The sequence below is a fragment of the Copadichromis virginalis genome, linkage group LG16 (genome assembly GCF_057382275.1).
Source record: "Copadichromis virginalis isolate Kocher_CV1m ecotype Utaka linkage group LG16, C_Virginalis_male_GT1.1, whole genome shotgun sequence".
In the NCBI taxonomy this organism is placed as follows: Eukaryota; Metazoa; Chordata; class Actinopteri; order Cichliformes; family Cichlidae; genus Copadichromis; species Copadichromis virginalis.
The window spans coordinates 26971484-26984794 of NC_140633.1; the positions used below are offsets into that span (position 1 = coordinate 26971484).

Below are 13311 nucleotides of genomic sequence, written 5' to 3' on the forward strand. Positions count from 1 at the left end.
AGGGTCAAGTAAGAAGGTAAGCCCACATATTTCTTTTCCACAGAATACTCTCCACAAACATCTCCAAATTTTTAAAACTATGGATTCTCGACAGAGTCAGGGTTAACTCATTCACACACACTGACAAGGAGAGTTAAGAATGAGGAAAAGAGAAAATGTTTCATTTTTGAGACTTACTCTACTTAGATTTCAAGACAGGTCAAATTAAAATATACCAAGGGGCATTAAAACACAACAATGTAGAATTTTCATGGATATCAAAATAATTGCAGCATTCGTTGTGGCAGTCAGGACGCTGATTGCCTGATCCCTTCATGGCTGTCAGGTTCAATGGTTTAGGGTCTTGTGTTAGACTACCAATCACACCAAGTAGACAAGGAAACCTTGCCTTGCAGGACTACTCACATGAAGTGAACACCTAAATCCTTTTTCCCATTACTCTTAATTGTTTTGCCATATTTATGTACAAAATTGCATTGGTACTTGTACTTGAATTATTAGAGTCTTTTGGCAATGTCTGTGCACACAAAATGGGTTTATTTAATCAGCCAGTATTCAGACATTTTTTGATATGTGTGTCGTGTCCCAAATTACAGATCCTGATTTGATTTTATGCAGAGAATGACCAGTCAAATTTTCAGGCTTTGATCTTTAATCGCTTTTGGTGTATTCATGTTCAGAAAATACCTCGATATGAAAGAACATGCTGGAAGTACCTGATGGAGTATTTTGATATATTAGCAATCATTGTATATGTTATAACATTTTTTGGCAAATCAAGTAGAAGCACAACAGTAATTTGACATAGAATGACCCATTTGTTTTATTCCAAGCGTGGTTCAGCTTGCACCAGCGTCCGTCAGTTCATCATCTTCCTTTAAGGCATTTTTTCCTTCTGATTGGTTACCTCTAACAAACCAAAAAGGGTTTCATTTAGTAACGTTGCCTATATTTTATACATGGCACTGCACAGGATCTGCGTGACAAAATATTGTAAAGAGCATAATAAGTCCACTTTAAAGATTTAAAGAAGCTTTGTCTGAGTCTCAAGTGCTGGGTGATGGGTATACAGATACATGTGTACAAATATGAGTTTTTTCCCAGAAAAACCATCAGAAAACAAATTTCTGAGGTCTCCTAACAAAATTCAGCACCAGAATTTTGTAGCTATAACATTTCCTGGTAAAAGGTAGAATGGATCCCAGTGAATAGCAGCAAATTCAGCAAGCCAACACATCATACTGTCTGTTCAAAAAAAAAAAAAAACAGCTGAAGATGAAAAGAGGATAACTCCTGCAACAGGATAATAACCCCAAACACATCTAAAATTCTACAATGGAGTGCTTCAAAAGGGCCAAGCCATGGCCATCACAGTCCTCCAGCTGAAACACCATCAAAAAATTCACCTCAGAAGTGTAGTTCATGCAAGACAGCCCTAAAATCTACAGAGCTCGAAGAATTTTGAGGGAAGAATGGGTGGAAAAACCCCCCACACATGAACTAAAAGCCTCTTAGCTGACTACGAGCTGCATTTACAAGCATATGGTACTTGTCAGAGGTGGTGTCACAAAGCACTGGCCATGCACGCTCCCCAAAGTTTTGTTTCTGGCTCTTTTTCTTCATGGTTATGTTTGAAACTGTTAAAAAAAAGAGAGAGAGAAAAAAAAGTTTTATTTCAAGTACTGAAGAAATTTCTTATTTAACTTCATGTCTTTTGAAGATAATGTCAGCCTCTTCTTCCTTAGCTATGTTTGATCAGCGCTTTAAAGTTTGTCTCAACTTACCTGCTGCTCTCTGGCAGGTAGCTCCATGCCCTCCTGGGTTTTAAATGCACCTTAGAACACACATGCATCAACACTACAATGAGCGGGTGGAGGGAGGTTTGGAGTCTTCTCTCACCCCCGTTCTCTGCGACCTGCTGGAGCGGGGGGGCTGGGAGGAGGAGTTGGCCGTCCGACTGGGGTCTGGAGTGTGGGGCCTCCCTGCTGCTGCGGAGTCGGGGCGGTCTGCCTCTCCCCACCGCAGGGAAAAGGGTAACACCACCTGGGTCTGGGTGCAGTTCCCCCCTCCAGGGGCAAGGGTACCTAGACCCGGTTCGTAGAGTACGCTTGGGGAGTGTGATCGTGTGTACAGCGTCTCTTCATGTCTGTCTCCACGTTGGTTGAGTGTGGAGTAAGTGCATATGAGAGCATGAGGGTGGGAATGGATGTTTGTATCTGTGTGTGCCTGTATGTCTGTGTCTATATGTCAGGTTGGGTGTCAGGCGCCACCTCTCTGGGGACATCTCAGGCCCTCCAAGGTTTGGAGGCCTATCTCCACCCACCACCACTTCCCCTGCCGGTGGCGGACTCCCTCAGACATCGGTGCGTTGGTGGTTCTTTGTGTCTGGGGATGGGCGTCCAGGTACACACCGGCTCACTCCTTGGCGGCCGCTTATCGGGGCCTGGAGCCTGGGGCTCGCTCGGGCCACTTCGGAGGTGGGGTGCCCCCGGCCTCTCGGCCTGGGGCTTGGTCACTCAGGCGCAGCTGGCTGCCGGCGGAGCTCACGGGCGTGTCACTGCAACCCCCCCTGGCTTCTGCTCTGCGGCTGCTGAGTGAGCCCTCATCTGGGACTCTCCTCAGCTCTTTCTGGGACAGTGGCGCGGCTGCCCCTCTGTTGGTCTTCCTTGGTCTCTTGTGTTCTGGGGGCCTCTGGATGTCTGGAGTTTTGATCTCCTCCATACCTGCTTCATGCCCTGGAGGACGGGGCTGTGGCCCCCCCACACCCTCTAGCAGATCATTACATGAAGGAACCTTTTAAAAAAACAAGCGCGTCCATGCTCACAGGTGTACACACGGGTGATCACACACACAAACTACACCCTTTTTGGCTCCTACCTCAAAGCACACTGTGTTCTGTTGATCTTATGTGCTGCACAATAATGTTTAACATTTAGTATTTACTGTCATATTCCCATATATCATTGTGATGTTGTTTATTCTATTACTCTTGTTTTCTTCTGCTTGTTTTCTTTTTTCTTTCTCAACAGGTGATCCAGGTGATCGATATATGCATTTTTTTTCTCTACTTATTCTGTTGGTTTTTGTCTTTTGCCCTTCTCCCCCGTCCCTCTTCTCAGCTCTTTTTCTTTCCCTCTTTCTTTCTCCCCTTCTTTCCCCCAGTTAAGTCTGTCCCGTATTCAGCAAGTGAAAATAAAATAAACAAAAGGTGAATCAAATGGACCATTACGGCAAGGCTGGGATGGTCAATTTGGTAAAATAAATCCGTTGGGCATCTTTCTTCGCCTTTAGACAATAATTCTGATGGCAAAAGAGCCAAACGGGACAGGCAAAAAAAAAAAAAAGTTTGTCTCAAAAGTTTAACCATTAACTAAGGGATATCTCCTACATCAGTGAAAGTCAGCTCTTAGCTATCTATAAGACAAAAACTGACTCCCAAACCAGATGTGATGCCACAAATCCTGCCTGGAGGTGTCGAGCTCAGGGGAAACTTTTCAGCAGAGGTGTAAAACTGAATTGTTCCCAGAGAGGATCAAACATACAAACATTTTTTTTCCAAGTAAAGTGGGACTTTTAAGAAAAGGCCTAATTACTTACTCCACCTCTGCTGTTATATAATCTTAGTTTGTGTCTGCTGTTTTTCTCAAAAAGTCCAAAATGACGGTTGGCTTATTTTCAACAGCACTTTAATCAGGCACTACTTTGCACCTGAGATGCGATGTAAGAGCAATCACTGGCAATTATCTGCCAGAATAGAAAAGCAGCAGGAGTGAGAGGTGCCAGTTTAATGTGTCAGTTTACTGTTGGCAATCCATTAAATGCTCACCCCATGGCCACCAGCTTGACCACAGTCATACAAATTCTGACAACCCCCCCTAAAAAACACATTTCAGTTGGCTGACAGGGTCCAGTCACAGGTGTGTTCATTTCAATTGTTCAATCAAGCTGCACAGCTGCCTTGACAAGCCGGATAATTGCTCACCCTTTGTCTACCCAGCTTCCCTGGAGTTGTTCTCTTTTGTCAAAAAAAAAATTAACCAAGGCAATTTTCTGAAGTAGCAACTTTAAAATACTTTGAGTATTTTTGATGCTATTTCTACTCCACCGCATTACAGCTAAACGTATTATACTTTTTATTCTGCTGCATTTGTTGGTAGTTAGTGACTGCTTTTTCTTAGATTTAAATTACTACCCAGTAGAATAAAAAGTATAAAGGTCCGAAGGAGCTGCATTAAAGAAAGTAATGAGAGAGGAACTTTGTATGTGAGGGTGGTGCAGGACATCTAACAGCGAGATAGTGGTGAGGTGTGTGGTAGGAGTGAGGAAAAGGAGAGCCTGGAGAGGTGGAGGTATGCACTGAAGTGATGAGGAAGTAGAAGCAAGACTGATGAATGGCTTGGATGTGGTGCCAGTGCCAAAAAGACGTGTCGGAGCTGAAGATGTTAAATTTTCATTGGGAGTGACCAAGATAGACAGAATTAGAAGTGAGTTTATCAGAGGGACAGGCCAGGTCGAGCGGTTTGAAGGCAAAGTTAGAGGGAGAAAATGTTGAGATGGCTTGGACATGTGCAGGGTAGGGAAAGTTGATATATTAGAAAAAGATGCCAGAAAGGAGGAGAAGAGGAAGAGCACAGCAGAGAATCATGGATGTAGTGTAGGAGGACACGCAGAGGGTTTGTGTGACAGAGGAAGGTGGGATAGGCCCTATCCCATCTTACATCTCCCACCGCTTACATCTCACCCTATCTGATAGGGTGAGATGTAAGCGGACGATCAGCTGATCTCCCTAAAGGGAGCAGCTTAAAGAAGAAGAAAAAGAAACTACCCAGTAGTATAGTGTAATTCGAATGTGTCATCTTTAATGTCAAACTACCAGGAAAATCTTTGGCTCACTCTGAATAACATCTGTATGTTATTTTGTTTAATTATTACAAATATTAATAAATCATCGTGTGCTCTGGGATTTGTGATGGAAGTGGTTGATGGATTGGGGTTTTTTTTTCTTCCACTTGGGAACCAAATGAATAATTGATTTTTTTTTTTAAAGAAAACAGATTAAGACAGTCGTGCTACTTTTTCTTAAGATTCTCATTATAATTTGTCTTTCACAACTTGGTTTGAACATTTGTTTTATGCATCTTTTTATTGCTATACTGCTTAAAATCAGACGCATTTTTAAATTTGTCATCTAACCCTGCACCTCCCCCTTTTCCTTGTTCATACTTGATGATTTGCAATATTGTATCCTCTTTCACCCTATTTATCCATGCCACACAACTACACCATTTACCTGAGATATTACTAATCATTTCTGCTAAATTATTTGTGCTGTGTGATATTTCTGCTAAATTTGTGCTGTGTGATAACTGGATTCTTTTAATAATTAAAGGGAATCCACAACTTTAGTTTCGCCTCTTTTTGCCAGGTGTAAAGGCAGAAAACACCTACCCCCTTAAAATAAGATAAAACAAACACCGGTGTCACCTTTAACTTAACGTCTCCTTGTATCCCTGAAACAAATAAGGAAGCATATTTGTCTCCGTCCACAGTTGTAGTAATGAGTTGGCTGCTTGCATCACTGTGCGGTGGTGACGTGTGGCGTCTGGGAGCTGTCCCAGGAATCATGGTGCTGAAGCTGCAGCACCAGTTCAGCAGCCAATGATCACAGGAGAATCCGGGGCTACGGATGCTTTCACCCGGAGCAGGACAGTCCGACCATCGCGTTGGATTTAAACGGACGGATTTAAACCCTCCTGCTTGCTTGGAAATTCGATAATTAGGGATGTAAACCTCACTGAGACTTGCCAGCGACCTGCAGTCTGGCTGAAAATCTATGGGGGGGGGAAAAAAAACCGAGACTGTGAGTCGTGTAGAAATCGGTGTAGCTCGCCAGGTAAGACAGATTTTTTCGCTTCCCTAACATGGCACGCCATCGATCGACTTAACGTGGTGTGAAAAGCTTACAGGACGTCGACAGCTCCACCGGTTTTAAAGCGTGGCTTTCGTTGTTGTGGCTGGATTTTATTTTTAATTTCTAATTTTAAGATTGAGCGCTGACATTTTGTTCTCTATCTCAGTTCTTTGAACCAAAGGCAGATTCAAATCTTGGTCTCTGCACACGTCGCGAATCCGGAGGGAGAAGCCCGTCGAGATAGTTTATGTTGTAGAGAACAGGCAGACTATTAAGGCCATGAAATGACAGTGGACACTGAGTGAGCGGGCCATAACCTTATTACTTGAATGCATATTCCTATCAGTCTCATATTTGACTTTCCTCTAATAGCCGTTTCATTCATTGAACTTAGGCTAATGGCTTCAGACACTTGTTTGCATAGGAGGGATTTTTTTGCATTTTATATCCACACCCTCGTGGGAAGACAATAAAAAGCACCCAACCTAAATAAAGTGGATTTAAAAAGAAAAGAAAAAATCTTAAAAGGCTGCTTTGAAACCAAACAAGCGCTGGAAGACGCACCTCAGCCCCCACTATCCCATCCCACCACATATGAAGAAGTGTTTGCTTATGACGGGGACGCATAGAGTACATACTGTTTTCTTCCAGCACCTTTGGATGGTACTGTGAGTTTCTGGCCGGAGACAGCCTGATGCTGCGCAGACAGGGCATGCTGAAGAGCCGCTGTTGCGTCCTGCTTGGTGACCTGAGGGTGCTCCTGCTCGGGCCACCGGCGCCGCCGACAACGCTTCCTCCGCTGACCCCCATGAGCGGCCAGGCTTCGGAAAGCCATGAAACAAGCGTCACCGTCCCCGAGAACAACAACACGTTAACGCGGAGCCACCAGCACCCCGGGGACCGAACTGCCCAGCCTGCTGCGGGAGCCACCGAGCCACCGGGTGCAGAGCGGCCGGTGGCGGGCTGGGTCGATGCTGCAGAGCTGTCGGCGGCCCTGCGCGGCTGCAGCAGCTCCTCCGATGACTGCTCAAAGGGCAAACTGGAGGAGAGGTTCTCTCTCACAAGCTACACGGAAAGTGGCTTCAGGACGCCTGTGTGCAGGATCTGCTTCCAGGGACCAGAGCATGTAAGTGAAGGAAAAATGTCCACCTGCATGTTTAAATTAGATTAATGCCATGCAATGTCAGCCTCATCCATCAATTAATAATAACTCACCCACACCTGCTCTCCTGGGGTTTGTAACACAATGCAATCTGGTGCTGCTGCTCTGGAGGAGCATAGGTTAACTGTAGCAACAAGTCCTTCCGCCGAGTGGCCGGATCAGGTGTTGGAAATGTTGCACATTTTGCAGACTTTTCATTAGATGAGGGTGCACTGCTCAGGTTTTATTTATACAGTGAAGAAGAAAAACACTAGTAGTGTCTTGTTAGGGCAGCCAGCAGTGTTGGTGGTCTACAACTCAGCATGAGTCGCATTACAGTAACTCATCAGTTGCAGTTTGGCTGGTGCAGCACAATTGAGCCTTGTTCTAGCTACAAGATTTTCCTGAAAGGTGTTCTTTGGTCTGTTTTTATTGCCAACTTTGTGGTAAAGAGTATAAAAGAGACCTCGCATGATTATGCCAATATTTAAGGTTTAATGCTATTAACTATAATTACATGACACTTAGGTGCTTTTTTGTGTGGAAAATCGAGAATAGTGTAATCTTACTTTCAAAATTATTTAAGGAACGACCCCAATACTGGCAGCTGCAGGGCTAGAGAGCTCTCTGAGCATAGGGCCCCACTGCATCTTGCACTCATCCCATTGCATGGCTTGAAAAGACAGCTAAAGCTAGCAGTGGGAGGATAATGAAAGACCTTGTCCCAGTGGCTGACAAGTGTGGAGGATATGCAGGGATGCCGTAACAACTCATTATAGCCAAACACTGAATTCACATCGAGGCATTATATGCATGGAAAATAAAAAAATAAATAAAAAATACCTCTCAGTCTGCCTCTCACGCACACCACCTGGAAACGGCAACATAATAATAACGTGCACAAAGCAGATGGAAGAGAGCCTTCAAGTTAATCACACCGCTTGCCTCCGCCTTTGGGGCCATATTGATGATAATGTCACAGTACATCAATCAGAAGAGGAAAATGTGAAAAGATGGCCACGAAGAAATAACATTAAATTATATCAGAGAGGCAGACACTTAGCAATTTGCAGGCACATTAGTTACACTGTTTGACAGAGCTTTTGAGAGCACGTTGACAAATATGTCACACCTCGCCTGTTGGTAGTGGAGGTAGAGAGGTTATAAAAAAAAATCAAGAAGCAAGATAACCGAGGTGTAGAACATCATTTTTTTATCCGACAGTCTGCACTCACAGTTGCTTTTCCTTTAAGCGGAAGATTTACTGCATCATTTCATGGTCATTGCACAGTGTATAGCCTATGATCTTTCTGTATTTCATCAACTAATTACTCCAAGAGCAATTTTGTGCATCATTCCACCTCTGAGCTCAGACTTTGTAATTATTACTGACATGGGGTCTAGTTATGAGATTGGAAGACAAGGCTTCATCCTTGGTTTTTTTTTTGTTTTTTTCTCCCCAAACTCCATGGATAGTCAGCACATGCTGCACTGCATACAAAACACTGCCTTGAAAATTTGCAGTATTTCCCATGGCCTCCTCCAACACATCTCATTAATGCTTCCTTGAGACATTGCAGCAAGTCAATAGCACTTGATTTCATGCTGTCTTATCATTATGCAAGTTTTTATCTTTTGCCAGCTTTCCTCTTCTTGTTGTCTGAGTTGTTGGCTTGGGTGAAGTCCAGATATGGATCTGCTGAGGTGTAAATGGGTACAAGGAGAATGAGGCTCCATTTAAAAAAAGAGGGATGAGTGGACTTTCTGTGTATCGCTCTGTGATACAGGCAGTGGGGACATTAGTTATCCTCTATTCTTCCTTAGCCTTCAGGATGTCACATAGACCAAAGCAGCCAGTATCTGATCTGACAACCCACCTCCAAAACACTTCCATCCCCAAGGCTGAGATAGGCAAGACAGAGTAAAGAAGGGAGTGAAAGACATCGCTTTCCTCAAGCATCCCACTAGAAAAGAGTCTTGAGTGCCTAGGAGAGGCAGCCATTGAAAAATGATTGCACTGTGATTTAATATGACACCAAACAATGTAATAAGTCCATGTAATCGGATACCTGTCAGAGTTATAAGTGCCGTTTTCCTTGAGGTGAGATTCACAACCAGAAGTACTTCTGGTTTTAAGGATTTCACATTTTCCTTTTAAATTCAGGGAGTTCTATAGGGAATTTCCAAAAATGTGGATTTTAAGAGGTACTGGTGATTGTAATGGTAACTTTTAAGGTATGCCATGAGACAATGCCTTTTAAAAAAAATCTCTCTGATATTACCTCCTCTCTGCAGTAACAAGAAACACTGAACACATAGTCTCGATAGCACAATTTACAGACTGTGGACTGTTTTGTAGAGTTGTTTTTCCTCTCTTGAATTTTATGGCCAGTTTGGTAAGGAAGAACCAAAGAATAACTCTTTCAGCTGACATATAAATTTATATATCAGCCTATTTTATCAGAATTGACTGGAAAATATAATCCACTCTGTAAGACACATACTGCGAACAATATAATGAAAAACGAAGCCAATATCAGATGAAACTGCATGAATTCATGTCTTTCACCTCTGCACCTCGGGTTATTCATCTTTTTCTTCTTCTTTTTTTCTAAACAGCTAACTTGAGACATACATACTGTATTTCAGCCCACTATTGCTTCCTTTTAGCTAAAGGTCACTGAGAAGCTTTACAGAGCACTCTCGGTAGCTTGCTTTATTCAGGCTCCTGCTTTCAGACTTAATCTCGACCTCATCACTCAAAGAATGTGCAGTTTTCAGGTCATAGATTTTCCCACGATACATTCGTGTTATGCACATACTTCAAAAAAGAAGTTTATTGTTTTTTTTAAGTAATGCAAAGGAAAAATTGTGGAATATTTTCCACGTACGAAGGTTACCGAAGTGCTCTTTGAGGCAATCCTCCTACTGTTGTCTTCACGTCAGTTGGATGTTGAAACTGTGCGGGTGCCTGTTGCTTGGGTAGAAATATGTGTTTGCTTTTTCTCCTGAGCACAGATAATGCACTTGCAGAGTGTGTTGTGTCTGAGGCACAACAAGAAGCCCCCAGGGGTCACGTCAGCATCATTCTTTCTGTATGACCCCACAGTGCTGAAGTTTGCTCTGTTCCATCATATGTTGCTTGCCCGTTCGTTGGAAATGGGATATAAACAAGTTGCCAAAATGTTAGATTTTATTTATTCATTAATTTTTTTGGCATTGCTAAAGTCTGTTTTCAGAGGCTGTAAATTCATGAACATAAATTAGAAACCCTAGTTTCTCTTTTTATTCAATTACCTTTTAAAGAGTCATTAACCGCCACTGTAGGCCCGATGGTTCCCATAAAATCAGCACTCAGTGGAACATCCCTCTGCATATATTTTACGATCAGTCATCATAACTAAATAAACTTAAATATTATTGGCCTTCTGCCTCATTTTTCACTTATTGCTCTTATTTTCCTTGTAATTGGTTTAATATGGTTACGTTTATAGATGAAAATTTTTCCCGGCAGTTTTGCAGGTTCTTAAAGAAGAAAAGCCCGCGGACTGATTGTTATTGGGCATCATTGTACAAATCCTCCTTCATTCTGCTTCTGTGCGAGCCAGATTATCATAGCACAGCTTTTCCTTGCTCAGAGTTAATGGAATTCACTTGCATTGATTCGAGACCCTTAAGAAAATGTGAATAGCCACCTCTAATTTATTTTTATGCCATTATATACATTGCGAGGGAATCCAATTTTCTAAGGAGAAAATGACTTGTAGGGAGGTGTTTTGGGAAAATGCAGCACAGAGATGTGAAATAACACAGCCATATCTTTTTAATATGTTGCTCCATTGTGTTGGGCTTCTTTTCACTGATTATTGCTGTTTGATCAACAAAAGGACATTTAGTTATCACTTTCTCCATGCGTGGGCTTTGGTGCCACGTTTGTTATCGGTCTCTCTTGCGCTCCCTCCAGCCTCGGTTGTATTGGAGTGATCTAGGTTTTGGCTCTTGGCTGCCATCAGGCCAGTCACAGTGAGTGGCCCGAGTCCCTCTGGACACGACAGAAGTGTTCTGGTCCTCCTGCCAATACACTCCCACCCTGGCCATCTGTAGATGGGCCTTTTCTCCCCTAACTCCCTGCTTTTTCCTCTCTTCTCTTCAACCAGGGTGCTGCTCCGTCTGTCAGAGGTGTCAGCTAAATAACAACGTGGAGAAATCATTTGGAAACTTGCTGCATTTTTTACTCTGTTCACTGCTTCGTACAATTTTTGCACTCAGGGTAGACATGGAGAGAAAATACTGAATTAAAAATACCTTAGAAATGCAGTGGCTCAGTTCAGAGAGTAAGGAAGGGGAGGGGTGTTGGGGATTTCTTTCAGCAGACAGCCGGCTAATTTCTTTTTGTTCATTCACTACAGGCTCTTTGTTCATTCTCATTAAGATTAAAATATCTGTACAAGAAGGTCTTGCTATGAATTTTATAGAGCCAAGTTTCTTAAGTGCAGGTCAGAACCTTAAAAAGGTGGCATGCCTACATCTTATGGGTCATCATCAATATCCAATATGACAAGATTAGTAATATATTTTAATGAGCTCAGAGCCTGGGGTGAGAGATTAGAAAACTCATCTGTTCCTCAGGCTAAATACGGCTTAAGAGGAATGTCTAGTGAAGAATATAGCTGAGCACATCTTGGTACAAAATGGGAAAAAAAACCCTGAGAGGTGTCAAATTTAGTGAACTTCATGGTTTCGCTGCATTTTAAGTATTTACGAGCCTTCTATATGACAGAGAGAGGGGAAGAAAAAAAAAAGTAAATGCTTTGGTTTTCTGAAATCTTGTCACATCCAGCTGGATTGAAAACATGATGGAAACGGCTAAAAATAAGGCAGCTTGATCTCTGCTCCCTCACCTGACACCAGTGATGTTTTCATGTGGTTCACACGTCTGACCACCGAGCAGCCGTTCAGGGAGCGAAGGCAGACCTTTACTTCAGCTGCTTTAAGGTGGTAAAGTGAAGGTCATTTTTAAAAAAGGATATAAGAGCCACCTCTTTAAGATATAGTTCAGTGCCACCTAGAGTTTAATAAACCCGCAACACAAACATTTATTCGGCTGTCCGGTCACATTAATCATACAGTATGTGGCTGTCATCGTGCTGACAGAAGGGATTTGAAATGCCCTTTAACAACCTCAGTGACTAACAGTGCCTTCAAAAATGTCACTTTATGATGGACAGGATGTCAAGAAACCATCCTCTGATAACTAGACCAGATACTGGATCTAGCTCTGAACTGTTATGTGAATTGTAGAGAAATGTAGGTCGACCAGAACGAATATTTTGAGCTTCTTTTGCATTTCTGTAAGTATAAAATAGTTAATGTCTATAGCAGCTCTACTGATGTCAAGAGCTGTGGTTTGTCTGCTCCCTTTGTGCTGTATGCTGCAGCTTTGTTAGGGTTTGCTCTTTCACAGGTGCTTCGGTGACTAATCCTCCACTTTCAGCGGTACTAGTAATCAAGCATTTTGCCTGTCAACTAGGTGTAAGGCAAAGCTTTCATTTCACACCTGATCTGTTGTTCTGCTGTAACAGGCATGCAAAGTGCTCTGCGTGTGTGTGTGCCTAGCAGTGCACAAAGAGCGCTCAGAAAATCAATAAGCCAACACAAAGAAGTGCAAGAAACATAAACACAGTGTAACGCACTTATTATTGTATGTAAAGGGGTTACGTCAAGAGGTAAATAAGATGGAGAGAAAGGGTCCGTCAGCTGGTATTTTTTCTGAATCATAAATCACTTCTTAGAGTGTACTCAACGAAGGTAGTATAAGGCCATAAAATGGTCATCTAAACAATGTTAAACCAGCCCATTAAATCAAGTTATATTCAAACCAGAGCAGAACATTTATGCATTTACTTTGGCTGAATTATGAGAAGCTCTTGTCATGGTTAGCAGGGACTAACTTATTCTGCCTGTTTCCTGCAGGGGGAGCTCCTGAGCCCATGCCGGTGCAGCGGGTCAGTGCGCTGCACTCACCAGCCCTGCCTCATCAAATGGATCAGTGAGAGAGGCTCCTGGGCCTGTGAACTCTGCTACTACAAATATCAGGTCATTGCCATCAGCACCAAGAACCCCCTACAGGTGAGCTGTGGGTGTTAAGTTCACCAATTCAGAAATATCACTGTGTCTAACTGAACACTGCAAAATCTCAAATCATAGAACCTTTGTTATGTAATTAGGAGCATGACACCACTTATATGGAGTTACTTGT

At 42.8% G+C, this 13311-nt stretch overlaps 1 protein-coding gene across 3 annotated transcripts in view; it reads left to right on the forward strand.

Moving 5' to 3' along the window:
- LOC146690957 (thioredoxin domain-containing protein 6-like) overlaps positions 1-13174 on the forward strand; it is a 39784-nt gene extending 26610 nt beyond the window's left edge. For all 3 annotated transcript variants that reach the window (XM_085434174.1, XM_085434176.1, XM_085434177.1), the window contains one exon: positions 13026-13174. In XM_085434174.1, the coding sequence (XP_085290300.1) occupies positions 13026-13105 (80 nt within the window). In that variant the 3' untranslated portion in view covers positions 13106-13174. The remainder of the gene's footprint in view (positions 1-13025) is intronic.
- The last annotated feature ends 137 nt before the right edge of the window (positions 13175-13311 follow it).